The sequence below is a fragment of the Notamacropus eugenii genome, chromosome X (genome assembly GCF_028372415.1).
Source record: "Notamacropus eugenii isolate mMacEug1 chromosome X, mMacEug1.pri_v2, whole genome shotgun sequence".
Taxonomy (NCBI): domain Eukaryota; kingdom Metazoa; phylum Chordata; class Mammalia; order Diprotodontia; family Macropodidae; genus Notamacropus; species Notamacropus eugenii.
Genome location: NC_092879.1, coordinates 26552105 through 26570611, shown reverse-complemented (window position 1 = coordinate 26570611; position 18507 = coordinate 26552105). Strand labels below are relative to the sequence as shown.

Below are 18507 nucleotides of genomic sequence, written 5' to 3'. Positions count from 1 at the left end.
TTATATCCTAAGATCCCTCCCAGCTTTGAAATTCCATGTTCTGAGATTCCTCCCAGCTCTGAAATTCCATGTTCTAAGATTCCCCCCAGCTCTGAAATTCCATGTTCTAAGATCTCTCCCAGCTCTGAAATTCCATGTTCTAAGATTCCTCCCAGCTCTGAAATTCCATGTTCTAAGATCCCTCCCAACTTTGAAATTCCATGTTCTGAGATCCCTCCCAGCTTTAAAATTCCATGTTCTGAGATCCCTCCCAGCTTTGAAATTCCATGTTCTAAGATTCCCCCCCCCCCAGCTCTGAAATTCCATGTTCTAAGATCCCTCCCATGATGCCAGCTTCTAGTGAGTCTGGAGAGAAATAGAGCAGAGTAGAACTAGTGACATCACTACTGAATTGTCTTCCCCATGAATTTGGGTACCAACTACCAAATTATCAGCTTTAATTTGAAAACAAACAAACAACTCGCTTCTAAAAGGTTTGAGAGTACCCTTTCATTCCTTGTGGTGCTATCTTGCTTACCTTCAGACCCCCATTTATCTAGGATACCACCTCACTAATGTGTGGCAGCTAGGTGGTGACAAGGAGAAAGCTATGGACTGAAATCAGGAAAGCCTGAATTCAAACTTGGCCTCAGGCACTTACTAGCTGTATGACCCTGGGCAAGGCACATCACTTCTTTCTACCTCAGTTTTCACAACTGTCAAATGGGGATCCTGATTGTATCTACCTCCCAGGTTGCTGTGAGAATCAAATGGGGGTAATGTTTGTAAAGCAGTTGGCGCAGTGCCCACTACATAGTAGGTATTTAATAAATGTTTATTCTCTCCCCTTTTAAGAGTGGCCAGGCACTGGAGCTGAAGCCCAGGGCAGACCCATCTCTTCCCTTAGCTTTGTCTCCACCAAGGATCCATGTTTCCGTGCAAATGTCAATTGACTACACTGCTGGCCTACTGGGTGCCGCTTTAGGGGAGGCCACACAGGATGGACACCATGCTCTGGAGTGGAATGCACATGCTGATGAGATTGTAGTTTCACTTGCATACAAGAGTGTAATTGCCTCGAGTCCCCAGAGTGCACCAGGTTTTCATTACCCCGCAAATTAAACACCAGGTCAAAAGACTCTCTTGCCATGAAATGCACTGGTTCGGTAATGCTTTAAAGGCTCCTAGGCATTTCGTGGGATTATTAGCAACCTCAAATTTCAAGCATTTCTAGCCACTCTCTTAGAAAGCTGCTGAGATGAGCCTGCCTTCTTGGGTTATCTATTTGGGGTCATGGGAGTTCCTGCAAATGGAAAGATATGAAGTCATGAAACCTAGGCTAGCATTCAAGCTATGTGGCCCTGAACAAGCTATGGCACCTTGCCTGCCTCAGTTTTCTCATCTGTAAAATGAAGTTAGTTAGTCTCTAGGTACCTGGAATCCAACTTTATGCACCAAAGGCAGCTCAAGCTCTGTGGGTTTTATGATCCCAGAAAGGCTAGTTGGTAACTGGACTACTATTCTCTTGATCAGGCAAAAATGCTAGCTCACATTTCTCCAGCTAGCAGTATCTATGGTACTGGAAAGTTGGGAGTACAAGTGATGTTAGTTCCATTTTACAGAGGAGGAAAGTGAGGCCTAGAGAGGTACAGTAACTTACTCAGGCCAGAACTCAAACCCAAGAGCAGTGATCAAGTGCAATGTGGGTGAACATGGGGAGGCTGTTGTGTGCAGTGGGGGAGGAGGGAGAAATGGGGAAAGAGGTCAGGGTTTTGGAGGAGGCCATGGCTGGCATTCTCCTCAATGCCCTCTCAGGGTATCAATGCCATGTTCAGTGCCATAAGACAGAGTCCACCTGGATCCCCATTCTACCCCTTGCTTCACTGTTCCTTTTGGGGCACCAGCAGGGGTTTCATTGAGCTCACAACTTACCCAAGGAAAAACATCCTGGTTACAAATAAAGGATGGAGGGAAGGAGAGCATTGTCTAGGGACCCCCAGAATGGTGACCCTCCATTAGGCCTATCTTCTTCAATGGCCAGAGGTGTCCTAAAAGGGGATGTCCCATCCCCCCTTGCCCTGAGCCAACCTAAGCTTTATCTCTCCTCTCTTCCATTATTTCTTGTCACCCAGAACTAGATTTCCACTTCAGACTGAAGCCTTTCAGAGCTTTCTGAGACTTAGTACTGAAAGACTTCTTAGGAGCCAGGGAGTCCAGGAAGCCAAAGGAGGTGATGACTTGCCCAGGGTCATCCAGCCAGGAGGTATCTGTGGTGAAAGCTGAACCCAGGCCTTCCTTACCCCAAACCCTGCACCTTCTCCACCACACTACCCCGCCTCCCTCCTTGCCCTCTCCCAAGTCTGGGAATTGCTCTAGGGCAGGGGTGGGGAACCTGCGGCCATGAGGGCACATGTGGTTCTCTAGGTCCTCAAGTGTGGCCCTTTTATTGAATTCAAACTTCACAGAACAAATCCCCTCTAGGTCTTCAAGTGGGGCCATTTGATTGAACCCAAACTTCACAGAACAAATCCCCTTAATAAAAGGATTTGTTCTATGAGACTTGGAGTCAATCAAAAGGCTGCACCCAAGGACCTAGAAAGCCTCATATGGCCCTCTAGGTCTTCCAGTGCATCCCTTTGACTGGATCCAAACTTCATAGAATAGATCCCCTAAATGAAAGGATTTGTTCTGTAAAACTTGGTCTCAGTCAAAAGGCCACATTCAAGGACCTAGAAGGCCACATGTGGCCTCGAGGCTGCAGGTTCCCCACCCCTGCTTGAGCTCCCTCCCCCTTGACAAACACACCCCACGGAGCCAGTGTTCTCTTTCCTGTTCAATCCCTTGGTTGGTGGGTTTTCCCCACCTCCGAACAAAGCAAGGTGCCAAGAGAGCAAGACATAGATCTCTTAATGCCTGGTCAGAGTAGAGTCAGGTCCTCCCAAGGGTAGGGGGTTGGATTAGATGCCCACTGACCACCACAGATGCTATAGAAGAGATACCCCCATGGGGTGGTGGGGTGGTGGACTCCAAAAGCAGTAGGATTGGATTCATGCAACCTTCCTCCCCTCTACTTTAGTCCTGTGCTCCCAGGTTTCATCAGCTCTTTAATGTACAGTGTTTGCTAGGAATGACATTGGGACACAGCATAGGCCTGGGCCTTCCCTATGGGCATGGACCTGTGCCCATTGAGAGGCCTACCTCACAGAGCTGGCATTCATCTGCCTACCAACCTCCCCTGACCCAAGCCAGTCCTTTCTAAAGCAATAAGCCCCAAAGAGAATCAAGGTCCAAGACAGAGACTGCCTTCCTCAGCCCCAAACCTGACCTCTTCTTGGTCCTTATAGTCCAGATATGGCATCTCCTATCCCCCTACTGACTGGGCCTCAGGGTCTGTGATTGGCCTGTTCTCCCTTTGTCCAAGTACTACAGCACATTCTGGGGTGAAAGCAGGGTCAGGTTTCAAGAGGCTGAGCCAGGTTCCACCTTCACAGCTGGACACATTTGAGTTTTTGGAAGGGCACCAGAGGTTGCTGGGAGGTTTGGGGCTGCTGTTGCTAGTAACCCAGTCTAGAGCAGAAGGTTTATGGGGGTTAGTGCCATAGAAAAAATCTTACTGAATGAATGTCCCACCCCACCCCTGTCCAGCTTCCAAAGCCATCCAGTCAGCTCTTACTAAGAGAGCCATTCCTGATGTGGGCCCTTGGGTGTGGGTCTTATTGCTTGAGGGCCAAGAGCTTGAAACTGTCATCCAGGATGGATCGCCTGTTACGCCTCAGATTCCTCTGCCTCTGCTGGTAGCACAGGACCCCAGCCAGGGCCATCACACCGATGAGAAGGAGGAGCCCCAGAGCAATGAGGACCACAGCTAATGTCTCCACATGTTCCACAGGGACTTTCATTCCCAGAATCCGGACTCTGGCCTCCATATCTTCTGTTGGAATGGTGGGAGATTGAGAAGAAGAACCCAAAGGCTGAGGTGGGTGAGGCATGGCTAGCTGCTAATGGGGAGCTTGGGAAGAGGGCAGTAGGATCTCTGTTGGGCTGGAAGCCCATGGACCTGGGTTTGAGTAATGACTGGTGGTATGAACCTGGGTAAGTCACTCAACTTCTCTGAAACTATTCCTTCCTTTATGAAAGGGGATAACACTATCTGCCTTGCCTCCCTCTTCCATTTGTTGTAAGGATCAACCAAGAAAATATATATAAAAGCCCAGAGAGGGTACGCAACTTGTCTGAGATACAACAGCTAGTAAGTAGCTGATCAAAAATGAGACAGAGCACTGGGAATTAGGAAGACTTGAGTTCACTTTCTAGCTGTATGATCCTGGGCAAGTCTGTTTCCTCCTCTGAAAAATTAGACTCAATTCTCTTTAAGGTCCCTTGCACATCTAAGGCTAGGATTAGGGCCTGTGCCGATACAGAGGAGGAGGAAATTGAAATAACCATTGCCTGACTTCTGGTGGCCATCTGGCAGCTTCCTCATTAGGAGATGGCCCGAGCCAGCAGGGGCCACTGGGTACCCCCTCACACATACACACACCCGGGTCAGGGCCCCATTTATTTTCCCTCCCCCTCAGGCAGTCCCTACATGCATGGCACCCTCCATATATGTACCTGTTATCTCGTTGCTGGTGGTGATCATGGGCTCTGCAAAAAAAAAGGGGCAGCAGCTTAGGGCCCCCCAAACTCAACAACTTAGGGGAAGGGATGCTGAGATATCCTGATGGTACCAAGGGGCAATGGGCAGCAGCTAATAGGGGAGCTGGCACTGGACTGGGAATCAAGGAACCTGGTTCTGCCACTAGCAAAAATGCTGTGTGATCTTGGAGAAGTCTAGTCCATACTCTAGGCCTTGGGGTCCCCCTGTTTTATGAGGGGGGCTAGTCTTCCAGGGCCCCTCCCAGGTCTGATAGTCTGTGTTCCAAGACCTCTCCCCCCACCCTGGGTTTTACATTCTCTATTCTAAGTTTCCTCTCAGAGCTAATGTTCAAGGTTCTAAGGTGTCCCCTAGCACTGACATTCTGGGTTCTAAGGCCCCTCCCAGCTCTGACGTTCCCTATTCTAAGGTCTCTTCCAAATTTAACACTTTATGTTCTAAGGTCCATTCTAGAGCTGACATACTATGTTTTAAGGTCCCTCCCAGCTCAGCTATCCCTTGTTCTAAGGCCCCTCCTGGCCCTGACATTTCCTGTTCTAAGGGTCCTGCCAGCCCTGACCTTCTGTTCTAAGGCCCCTCCCAGCTCTGACATTCTGGGTTCTAAACCTTGGGGTTCTTTGGCCCTCCCTTAATTTTACCACCTTGTGCTAGGACAGTGAAGAGAGTCTCCATGCCAGCATGGACATGGTCAGCCACATGGCAGTGCATTAGCCATGTTCCAGGGTTGCTGGCCACCATCTCCACAGCTTCAAAGGTCCCTGGGAACAGGTCCACCACGTCAGCTCGGTAGCTCTCCCCATTCTGTCAGAGAGATGAGACCCATGAGGGGAGAGAGAAGAATTCTAGGCCTTTCTCAAACTGGTGGCCAGAAAGGCCATGACCCTTAGGCCCTGGATCAGCCATGGCTACATGCTTGGCCTCCAAAGAGGACGGCCCAATATCTGTTAGTGTTCTCAACCTCAACTGGGGGCCAGGAGTCTGGCTTGGTGTCATGCCAACATTCAGGTCTCTCCCTTGCAGCTTGGTCAGGCCTGATAGCTATGAAGAAGCATGGACAGAGAGTCAGAAAGACCGGAGTTCAAATCCCACCTCAAGCTTTTCTTAGCTGTGGGACCTTAGACAGGACCCTTCACATCCCTGCACCTCAGTTTCCTCATTTACAAGATGAGAAGATTGAACTAGATTAGGGCTTCTTAAACTTGTTGTCAGAGACCTCTTGGGCCATCAGGCTGGTGAAGCCTATAGGCCTTTTCTCAGAATTATATTTTTATGTGGAAAAAATGAAAACCAGAGGATTACAAAGTAAACAAATTCTATTGAAATAGACTTAATACATCAAATGAAAGACTTAAGAGTCAAGGTCAAGAAGTCCTGGACTAGATGACCTCTGGGAGCCTTTCCCAAAGGCCACCAAGGCTCCTTTGTGTAACCTTGGACAAATCACTGCCCTGCCCTGGACCTTGGGGGGCTGGATCTTGGAGTGTCAGACTCTGGGAATGATGTGAAGGGACTTCATGCTGTAAGCTGGGGTGCGGGTGGGCCCAGGAGCCTGGCGTGGCTCTCCTCTGACTGAGCCGCTCTGACCCACACCCTGCGGCGTGAGTCTCTCAGAGCAAGGAAGGATCCTGGCTTACAGGAGCCCTGGGGATCTTTCTGAGAATGCCCACCTTCCCGGATGGCTCGGCGCTAGCCCTAGCCCAGCCCTGGCACCAGGGAGTCCACTCTTTAGCCTTCCTGCTGAGACACACACATGTGTACACACAGAAACACATAGCTACAAACGGCAACACACAGATGTACATAGAAACAGAAATATACATGCAGACAGAAACACAGACATACATATATACAGAAACATAGACAGAAAAACAGACAAACAGGAAAACAGGAACACACAAAAACAGACACACATATATACATAGAAACACAGACAGAAAAATAGACACAAACAGAAAAATGGAAACACACAAAAACAGACACACATATGTATGCAGAAACACAGACACACAGAAATAGACACAGAAAACATACATATACACATACATACAGATACACACTGACCCATGTAATCACACAGACACACACATAGACAAACAGAAACAAATATATATGGAAAACATAAGAACACACAGAGAAACACAGAAAGACACAAAATATACAAACACAGACACATAGATATACATTCAAGACACACAAAGACACAGAGAAAGACAGAAGCACACAATGACACATAGCAAAACAAACATAAACACACACAAAACAAACCTACATAAAGACACATACATACATAGACACACATAAACCCATAGAGAAATACACACAGACCCCCAAAATTCAGATACATACACACAGAAACCCATAGAGAAATACAGACAGGAATACACATGTAATACACAAAAACAGATACACAGACACATGGAAACCCATTGAGAAATGCACACAGAAACCTAGACATAAAAAACACACATACGCAGATATATATAGGCATATATTCATACAGATACATACATGGACCCAAAGAAACATACATACATATTTACACAGACACACATAAAACAGAGAAACAAAAAGTAGACACACAGTCACAAAAACATCCACATAGACAAACACAAACATACGCACACAGAAAAACATGACACAAAAATTCAGGCACAATCAAGATACACAGATACAGAGACATTCAGAGACACAAAGACACAGACATAAAGAGAGATGCAGAGATCTACAGACACACCTAAATATAGAGTCACACAGAAAAAGAAACATTTACACAGATACGCACAAAAACATGGAGAAACACACAGACACAAACACACATTGACACATGGCAAACACACAGAGCCACAGAAACACATCTGCAGAACAAACTTACACACAGACCCATACACAGACACACAGAAACCCATAGGGAAATACACACAGATATAAAATGGAATGTACTAAGAAATAACCCAGACATACACAAAGGTATATATACACCTTTGTGAGAGAGACAAAAAAAAAACATATGTCTTGATATATACAGACACACATTCACACATACATAGACCCATAGAATCACACAGACACACACAGAACGTACACACAGACACAAAAAGGACACATTTTTACACAGACGCAAAAAAAGACAAAGGAAGCAAATACATGTACAGAAAAACCTAAAGACACACAGAGAAACTCAAAGAACACAAAATGCATAGAAACACAGAAAGATATAAAGCATGCAAACAGACATAGATACACATATTCATAGACACACACAAAGACACAGACAGAGAGAAACACATAGAAACAGTCACACAGGTATTCAGACTCACACAAAGAAACACACATACACAGGCACACAGAAACCCATAAATACACACAGACACAAAAACACATACATAGATAAAACATTCACACACATACACACAGACCCACAGAAGCACACACATATAGAACACGCAGACAAAAAGCAGGTACACATTCACATAGACACACATATAGACAAACAGAAACCCAGAAAAATACACACACATATGCATACAGAAACACAAAGACACACATATTCACACAGAAACACAGAAATAAACACAGATTCAGATTTTCACACAGACACACACATAGATAAACATGTATATACAGAAAAACAATGACATACACAAAAAAACACAGACACACATAAAGATAAAGATACATACCACACACACCTAGACACAAACATTCATAGATGCACAGAAACAAAAACATAGAGAATACACAAAACGGTTATACATATCCATAGACACACATTCATAGACAACATGGACACACAAAAAAACATATACAACACATATTCACAAAAACATACATAGATATGCACAGAACCACACAAAGAAACACAGAGACAAACAAAGATACACAGAAATATACATAGACACGCACATATCGACACAGTCAGAAACCTAGACATGAACATAGACACATGGAAACTGAGCGGTTCACACTGAAACACATGTTTACACATATATAGACACACAGATACACATGTAGAAACATGGGCGCACACACAGAAACACCAGCACAAACATATATAGACACATCCACTCATGTTCATATACCGATATGCAGATACTCCCACACAAACACATATACACACATACTCTTGTGTGTGCGCGCACACACATATGCATGTTTTTCCTGACATTCTAAATATGCCTCCCCATTCTCCCTTGTTTTGCTCTCTGGGTTCATCCCCCTTACACCATCATGTGCCTCCCCTCTGCTCCAAACCCCTTCTCCTGGCTCAATCTCCATAGATTTTCAGCCAATCCTCGCACAACATGGTCTCCAATCTTCTCATCAGCCTGGCTGCTATCCCGTTTGTTAACGTCCCCGTTTAGATATGGACACAGCTCAGTGGTATATAGCAGAATGATGATCTCCATCCTTATGCCTCCCTGAATGCAGCCGAAGTGACTTTTTTTTTTGGCTGCCACATCACACTGTTCACTTTCTGAGCTGGTGGTCCACTAAGACACCTCAGATCTCCCCCCTATACAAAATGCTCTTTAACCTGTGCTTATGAAATCGCTCTTTTGAATCCAAATGTGGGACTTTACATTTATCCATATATGTTTTGATCCCAAACCCACAACAGCAAGAATGGTTAAGGCAGGGCCCAGTAAGCATTCTTCTCCTTTGGCCATGGGACAGTTGACAGCTGTGTTTCCTCATCTTCCCTTTGCCCTCCCAGCCACCAACTTCATGCCCCACTCACCTGGTAGAGAAAGCTCTCTGCATGGAAGTGGACAGTGTGCAAGTCGATATCCTGGCCCATGGCCAGCATGTACCAGCCTACTCGCTCTCCCTGGTACATGGTCAGCCCCCTGAGGTTGGCATACAGCTTCCCATTGATGGCTGCAAAGGAGGAAAGGCTCTGCTCATCATCCCCTTCTCTTCATTCCTGTTGCCTCCCCTACCGCCCATTCACTCACATCTGGACCTTTCTAGACTCCCTGTGCCCTTGGTGCCATCCTCCACACATGGCTGGTGGCATCTGCCTTAGATAAACACCATCACAATATTCTGGTCCTCTTGCCCAAGGATTTTTTGTAATGGCTCATGCATCTCCAGCATGTCCCCCAAAACTATACTCATTGCCTTCACTTCCTTTCCCCTCCGTCCTCAGTCCTTCATGGTCTGACTTCAGTTGCCATCATTCAGCAAAGCTGCCACATCTGGCAACCTCTGTTCCAGGCTCAGCCACCTCTCTGGGCATCTGTGACCCTCCTCTCTCTACTTCTCCTCCTGCCTATCTAACTGCTCTTCCTCAGTCTTCTTTGCAAGATTTTCCTGTATTGTGCCCTTTCACTGTAAGTATTCCCCAAGGCTCAATCCTGGGGCCATCTCATCTTCTTTCTCTCTCAGTGATCTCTGTATCCCTCACATATTCTACCCCAATGTCTTCTAAGACCATATAGATCCAGCCCTAGTCTTGCTCCTGAGTGCTGGTCTTCCATCACCTCGTGGTGATATGCATTCTCTTCAAAAATAAAGAACAAACAACAACCAACTTGGCAGTTTCTGAATGGATGGCCCATGGACAAACTCATCATATCCAAACCAGAACACATTCATGCTTCCCAAAACTTCCTGATTTTTGTTCTTCTAAAACTGGCCTTGGAGTCAGACTTGGCTCCTTCTCCTTCTCTCACACACAGCTTGTTACCCACTCTGCCTCCCCAGCATCTTTGGCATGGACTCCCTCCCTCCACTCCCACAAGCACTACTCAGGGCCTTACCCTCCCTGTCCCTGGCTTGGACTAAGGCCTTCCTGACTCAGGCCTCTCTCCCCTCCCATCCATCCTCCATGTGGTGGCCAAAGTGATAATCCCAAAGCACAGAAGGGGCCACTCCACTCACCTGCTGAGAATCTCAATGGCTCCCTATTGCCTCAAAGATTACACATAGACTCTTCTCTCTTGGGCATTTTAAGCCCTTCACAACCTGGCTGTAACCACACTTCAGTAGCACAGTGGGGGGGTGGGAGGCAAAGGACAACGGGGGGAGTCTAATGCTGGTTCCGCTACCTACCACCTGTGAGAGCCTCTCTGAGCTTCGTTTATAAAAAGAGGGGATTGGGCAAGATGCATTCCAAGGTTCCTTCCAACTCTAGCACAATGAGGCCAAGAGCCTCTCTCAATTAGACATTCCTCCCCTTCATGTATTCTATGGGCCAGCCAAAGCAGCCTTACAGTTCCTCACATGAGACATTTCATCTCCCAACTCCATGCGTTTTCCCATGCTGTGCGCTATGCCTGGAGTGCACTCCCTCCTCAACATTACCTTTTAAGATCTCTAGCATCTTCCATAGTTCAATTCCAATAACCCCTTCTACATGAAGCCTTCTCTGATCCCCCAAATGCCAGTGTCCCTGCCCTGAAGCTATCTTGTATTTTTTTTTGTATAGGCCGTGTGTTTTGTACACATATGTATCGTGCCTCCTGACACATTTCACTTTTATTTTGCACCCCCAATGCCGAGTACAGGGTACACAGTTGGCACCTCATAAGTGATTGCTGAATAAGAAACATGTCCATCATCACATGCCAGCCATGGGAAATAGTTATCCCTTCCACAGTGTGACTTTCCCCATTGTGGCTCCAATATATCATGGGTCAGCATAAGAAATTAAATGGGATTTCTTGAGGAGTTTTGCAGAAGCTGCAGATGATAGCAGATGACCAAGAGCCTACGACCCCATACTTAACCCCAATTATACAAGAAACTACAGTAAACACCTCATAAAAGAAAAAGGAAAAAGTCAACTTTTTCTCTGATACAAAGGAAGGGCTGAAACATTTTAGGCAGATTTTCCAACTTGAGGGAGCACTGGGCCCATAATCCTGGTGACATGAAAGGGACATGTGTATTGGGAAACAGGTTCCAAGAGGGGAAGGGATTGAAGGTCACAGCTAGTCAGTGGCAGAGCCAGTGGGGACTCAAAGTCAGGTCTTCTTGTTCCAAATCCAATGTTCTTCCCCATATCCTGCGCCTTGCCCCCTACCACCTACTGGGCCACTGGGGGAAGAGCTAGCTCTTCATCTGGCAGCCTGCCCCGGGAGCTGGATTTTCCAGCTTTCCCTGATTAACTCTACCTCTTGAGGTAGCTGAGCATTAGATTTAGAGTCAAAACATATGAGTTCAAATCCCAACTGTCATTCCTTGCTATGTGGCCTAGCTAAGTAAGTCCCTCAATGCCTCTGAGTCTCAGTTGCCATATCTGCAAAATGAGTATCATAGATTTAGAGCTAGAAAGGCCCTTCAGAAGATAACCATTCCAACCTCCTCATTTTACATAGGAGGAGCATTCCAGGTACCAGGGCCATGCTGAGAAACTCATCCCTCTCTGTTGGCTTCTCCCTCCTCTCCTTCATCACCCCCACCCCACCCCAGCCAATTAGCAATCAATTAAATACCACTTGTCAGGTACATTTATTGAGGAGATTCTTGTCCTTTCAACCATGTGCAAGTTGGACCTGATGACCAACTCTGCCATTCTGTGACTCCAGGGAGTCTGGGGGAGCTGCCACTGACAGCATCTCTTACATCTGTCCCCTGCTCTCCACCCACAGCCCATGTACTTACCACCTCTTGCCTCTTAATTGGTTTTAACTGCTTCCAACCTCCTTCTTCCCTATTTCATCCTTCATGCTGCCACCAAACTGATGGGCCTATTTTTAGTTAACATACTTCCAAAGCAAGGGCTGAACTGATCCCCTTGATCCACTTCCAAATGTGACTTTATCCCTGGTCAAACACTTTGATGGCGATCAAATAGAAACTCTTGAATGTGGAACTGAACTCTCCACAGCTGGGCCCAGGACTGCCTCAGTCCTGTCTTACATCATTCCTCTTCATATGAGCTCAGATCTGGCCAAATTAAACTACCAGACTTTCCCTGAACTCCAAAGGCATGCCATTCCTCACCTTCATGAACTTCTGCACACCATGCCCCATGCCGTCAGTGCCCTCCGTCCCTTGCTCTGTCTCAGAATCCTGGGACCCCTGCAAGGCTTAACTGCCAGTCACCCCCTGTAGAGGTGGCACCTTCTCAGCCCCCAAAGGCCATGGACACCCTTCTTAGTCCTCCCTGCCTCACATTCACCTGCATGGTACACACATACCCTACCCCGCCATGGAAGGTAAACTGCTTGAGCACAGAGATTGTCTCCTTCATGCATTTCGATTCCCAGTGTCTTGAGTTCAGAGCCCTTCAACAGGGTGGCCCCACCCCACTTTCCAGCCTGATCTCCAATGATTCCCCGATATACTTCAACCAGAGGGTCACTCCACACACAGCAGGCTGGAATACCCCTTTCCTTCTCCATGTGTATCCAGGGCCTGCCCCGCCATGGAACCTAGTGCAGACCCTTATATAGAACAAGCACTTGATACGTGGCTGCTTAATGGAGGGAAGGAAGGAGGGAAGGAAGGAAGGAAGGAAGGAAGAAAGGAAGGAAGGAAGGAAGGAAGGAAGGAAGGAAGGAAGGAAGGAAGGAAGGAAGGAAGGAAGGGAGGGAGGGAGGAAGGGAAGAAGGAACGGAGGAATGCTCTGACCAACTCTTTACCTCTCAAGGCAGCAGAGCATTAGATTTAGAGCCAAAGAGTTTGGGTTCAAATCCCAACTGTCATTCCTTGCTGTGTGACCACGAGTAAGTCCCTCAATGCCTCTGAGCCTCAGTTGCCATATCTGCAAAATGGGTATCATAGATTTAGAGTTAGAAAGGCCCTTCAGAAGACATCCAGTCCAATCCCTTCATTTTACATAAGAGGAAACTGAGGCCCAGAGAAAGGGTCTTATACAGGCAATAGGTGGCAGAGTCAGGATTTGAACCTAGGCCCTCTGAATCCAAATCTAGTGTTTTGTCCTCCCCACCACATTATTAGGCCTTAAAGGTCTCTTCTAATCACATCAGTGCTACCTTCTCAATACTTAACCATCAAACCAACACTCCTATCACTTTGGAAAGGGCATGTCATCCCTGTGACCAGCCCAAAACTCCCATGACCACCCTTCTCTTTGGATGTGCTCTCCTCTGAACAGAATGGCAGTGTTTAAATCCTTGCTTTGGTATGTGAATCACCAGAACTTAGCATAGTGCTTGGTCCACAGTGTTCATTCATTCATGAGGCCCCTCTCCTCCATCCCTTGCTGTCTTCTCCAATCAGACTCTAAGCTCCGAAGGCACATAACACATGACTTCCAGCATGGACCATACAGTGTGGTATAGTGAGACACAGCCCAGGGGTAAGAGAATGGGGCTGAGAATCATGAGACCTGGGTTCTAATCTGGCTTTGGTAGTTTAAGAAGCTGTTTGGGTAAGTCACCTGTCCTCCATGGGCCTCTGTTTCCTCCTCTGCAAGGAGAGATATTTGGACTAGCTGGCCCCTGAGGACCTTTCCAGCCCTCAATCTAGGAGCCCATGTGTGATCTTGGATAACTTCCTTCCCCTTTCCAGGCTTCAGTTTACTCCTCTGTCAAATAAACGAATTAGACTAGTTGGCCCCAAGGACCCTTGTAGCTTGAAGGCTCTAGGACTGAGATCTTTTCCACCTGTGTCTTCCTGTGGTTCTCTGGTTAGTGTGCATGATTGGGTATGAGGCTGCTGGGCCTGAGCTAGGCCTCCAGGATGCAGACTCTGAAGGGAAGTCAGATCTCACCACACCAGGTGATGAATGGCCAGGGTGCACAGAAGGGTCCTCTCCCTGTCAGGCCCCACCCTCCATTGCGCATACTGGGGCCCACAAACCGTGCATCTTGTTGCTTTCTAGGAAGGTCTCATCTTGTAGATTTCTATGTCCTGAATCTTGGGAACCATAGGTTGCTACATTCTCCTCCAGGTACCAAGACTTGTTCTCATCAAAGATCAGGAACAGTAGGGCAAAATCTCGGTCCACATCCCTCCGGGTCCCTGTGACCTTGAGAGTTCCCTTCTGGCAGATAACCAGGGGTCCTACCAGGCCACTGTACATATCCTAGAAGAGAAAAGAAGAAGCCTTGGGTGCCTTTCACCCCTCAGGTCTGGAGGGGAACACAAGAACTTGGGACAAGTGTGGGTGCTCATGGCATTAGGATAACTGCTGCTACTCACTCTCTGTATGACCTTGGGCAAGTACCTTTCTCTCTGGGCCTCAGTTTCCTCCTCTGTAAAATGAGGAGGTTGGACTCTATGGCCTCTAAGAGCCCTACTAGCTTTAGAGCTAAGATCCTGTGAGTGACTTTGGGCAAGTTACTTCTCCCTGGGCCTCAGTTTTCTTTTCTATAAAATGAGAGGGTTTGACTAAATGGCCCGAGGTACCCTACAGCTCTAGGATCATATATGGGTAGAAGCTCCTAGAACATTGGTGTCTTCCTCAGTAAAGTGAACGAACTAGCCTCTGAGGACACTACCAGCTCTAGATCTAGGATTCTCTGTACCAGGCCATGTACATGTACACTTGTAGTTCTTGGACCTCTGCTTCCCTGGCCTGATCTGCCAGGCCTTCCCAAGTCAGAGGCAGAGCTAGGAAGAGAAGTCAGGTCTCCAAATGCCCAGGCTCCAGCTCTTCAATGCAGAAAAAAACACCAGAGGTCCCCAGGCAGCCAAAGGCATTCCAGTCACCCATGATCAGGAGGACCCATGCACCCCTGCCCGCCCTGTCCTCACAGAGAGCCAAGCCAAACTTTACCTTGATGGGATCCACATCAGAATAATAGATCCAGGGGATGCAAGCTGAATCGTTAGGCCCGGGCCCAGCTCGCTCAGGGACGTTCCATTGGTACATGATCACCTCACCTGGAGAGGGGCAGGGAGAACTCTCCAGCAAAGCTTGGCCACCCTGGGCCAAGGCTGGAACACTGACAAACATTGTCATCCTGTCCTTTCTTCTTCTGGAAGGCCCTTGGCTGCTCCCCCCTCTCCAAATTGTACCCATCCTTCAAGGCCCATGGCTACCAGGAAGCCCACCCTGATTACTCTAGGTCATAGTTCTGTCCTCCTTTCCCCAGTCTCCTAACAGGGCTTATAAATCGTGCAAATATCAACTACACAGTCAATAGATATCAAAGAAAGGACTCAAAGTCCTTCCTAACTTTGAGGCCAATGCATCATCTACTCTGCTATACTAGGTACGAGTGCGCATGCGTGCGCATATGTATGTATGTGTGTGTGTGTGTGTGCCTACACACACACACTCACACCTGTGCTTCCTTTCCCAACAGAATGTAGAGGGCCCAGACTCATTCAGTTTGTCTTTCTGTTTTCAGAAGAGCATCTCACACATAAATCAACAAGCCAAGGATCTATGATTTTCCAGATGATGGAACTCCCAAGGTAGGAAATATCTCCGCAGGATATAGAATGCACCTCAAGCCTTAAGTGATCTTCTCAAAGCTCAAAAGAAAGCTAAGTAGCTTGCTCAGAGGTCACAGAAGCAGAAAGTGTTTTAAGCAGGATTCAAAAGCAGGTCTTCCTTTTTTTTCAGGTTTGCAATGATTCTGGTGCTATGGTCTTACCTATAATATGTATTTAGTAAACTCCTGTGGAATTGAGTAGGCCATCAGTTACTCAATCCAGAAGCACTGACGAGCTAAGCAGAGGGATCCAAGGAAAAGAAAGACAGACCCTGTGCTGAAGGCACTTATATTCTAATGGTGGAGATAATGTGCACATATATCTATACATATATATCTAATATATGTATTATGATGTCTGTGTGTGTGTATGAGAGAGACAGAGAGAGAGAGAATGGAAGGTGATCTACAGGGTGGGGCACTAGTGGCTGGCGACACCACAGTCCAGCAGAACATAGAATTTTAGCTGAGTCTTGAAAGAACTTAGGGATTCCAAGAAATGGGGGCAAGGAGTATATTGCAAACATGAACAAAGACCTAGAGCTGGGGGCTGGCACACCATGTGTGAGGACCAGGCTGGAGTGGCTGGATCATGCGCAGAGTAGGAATGGTGTAACAAGGCTGGAAATCTCAGAAGGGACCAGGATGGGAGCAACTTGCTATTGGACCCTCAAGGCGATGGGGGCCCCTGAAGTTGGCTGAGCTATTTCATTTGGGAACATCTCATGGAATGTTGAGATCTTAGAGTTGGTCGGCCTCCTGGCGGCCTCGGGCTCGATGCAGACCTTAGCAGAAAGCCCTTCTCCAATGTTTCTGACAGAAGGACTGTTTTTCCACTTGAAAACTTCCTGAGACAGGCAATCTAGAACTTCCTAAGTCAGGCCACTGTACTTGGACAGAGTTCTAATTACCAGGGAGATTTTGCAGAAGCCTCACCAGCTAAATCAGTTGTTTATCATCCTCCTCTCTGAATCCAAGCAGGGAAAAACAAATCCCTTTTTCCCCACCAGAGATCCCCCAAGGGACTATGTCCTCCCAGTCTCAGACTATAAGTACTTTAGTAATATCTTCTATCTGAAGGAACTTGGAATGTTTATCCTAGCAACCAGTAATTGGATCCCAGATATTCAAAGTTGGAAGGAACATTTAAGAACATCAACTTCAACCCCTTCATTTTACAGATGAGGAAATCAAGGCCCAGAGAGGTTATGCAACTTGCAGGATTTGAATACAAGTCCCTTGACTCTACCTACTAGGCTTCCTCTCTGGGACAAGATGGCTGCCTAAGGGGTTGAGGTTTAGCTCGTGGCCAAGTAAATAAATGTTACTCTAAATTAAGCTACATGGTCCATTATGGACATGAACCCACAACTCTGGCCTCATTTGTATCATGATCCAACAGACCAGAGATCCTGCAGTGAGGAACAAATTCAAGGGCCCAGTCTGGACCAGTATCCCAGTCTTTGAGAACATGGTAAGGGGCCTAAGGAAGCCAGGGCCCAACAAGGGTGTTGATGGTACAGAGCCCCCCGCCCCCTGCCCAGAATAAGCACACTCACCAGGCTCAGCAGGCTGCACTGAGCCTGCCCCCTGCTCCAGTACCCCATGGGCATGAAGAGAGTAGGGGCGGCTGGCATTGTTCTTAAACACCACTGTTAGGATGTCGCCAATCTCTCCCCGGATCAGTGGTCCTGGTGATGGGGAGAAGAGGACAGGACTGCATTTATGGATCAGAGAGAAAAACTGAGAACCGAGGAAAACCTAAAATGGGTACAGGCTCCTCCAGCTGCCAGGCCTTGTAGGAGGTGTGCAGAGAGGGAACATCCTATTCTCTGACTCCATATCCAAGGGTAGAAAGGGTCTAAGGCAGGGGTCAGCAAACTATGGCCTGGCACATGGGCCAAATCCTTCTGTCCAAAGAACTGTGAATGGTTTTTATATTTTCAAATACAATAAAACTTTATTTAAAAGTATACAAACAAAACCTAAAAAACCTAGACTATACAGAAATAGACAAGGGAAGGTTCTAGGCTGCAGTCTCATCCCTGCATTTAGCAGGAGGGTATCCCACCTGCTCAGACATGGGGCAAAGAGCGAAATCCTTTGGATTCCAGTCACATCACCTGATATTTACTGCATACTCCCTAAAACAGCTAAGGAGAGAAGGCCTGTCTCCAAAGGGAGAGGAAACAGGGATAGAAAAGGTCACAGCTCAAAAAAATTAGAGAAAATAACCTTTCATAACTGTATCAAGTGAGAATTCTCAAGTAAACAAGGTAGAAATGAGATGAGCAGCCTCACCAACAAGCATTTATCAGATGTTAGCCAGGCCCTGAGCTGAGTGCAGGAGAGCCAAGGAAAGGCAAATGAGCCTTCAGAGGCTCCATGAAGAGGGAAAGCACTGGGCCTGGAGTCAGGAAAACCCAAGTTCAAATCCAGCCTCAGACACTTCCCAGCTGTGGGACCTAGACAAGTCACCTCTACCTCAGTTTCCTCATCTGTAAAATAGGGATA

General features: G+C 47.1%; 1 protein-coding gene across 5 annotated transcripts in view; it reads right to left on the bottom strand.

The window, feature by feature from the left end:
- The window catches only part of HEPH (hephaestin), an 81551-nt gene that overhangs the window by 6263 nt on the left and 56781 nt on the right, over positions 1-18507 (bottom strand). For 3 of the 5 annotated variants that reach the window (XM_072626596.1, XM_072626595.1, XM_072626593.1), the window contains exons 15-21: positions 17553-17684; positions 15330-15436; positions 14411-14636; positions 9375-9514; positions 5278-5437; positions 4594-4626; positions 3071-3910 (exon numbers count right to left, since the gene is read on the bottom strand). In XM_072626596.1, coding sequence (XP_072482697.1) covers positions 3693-3910; positions 4594-4626; positions 5278-5437; positions 9375-9514; positions 14411-14636; positions 15330-15436; positions 17553-17684 — 1016 coding nt within the window. In that variant the 3' untranslated portion in view covers positions 3071-3692. Of the gene's footprint in view, positions 1-3070; positions 3911-4593; positions 4627-5277; positions 5438-9374; positions 9515-14410; positions 14637-15329; positions 15437-17552; positions 17685-18507 lie in introns of those variants that run through there. The other 2 variants (XM_072626592.1, XM_072626594.1) reach the window with 2 other exon arrangements.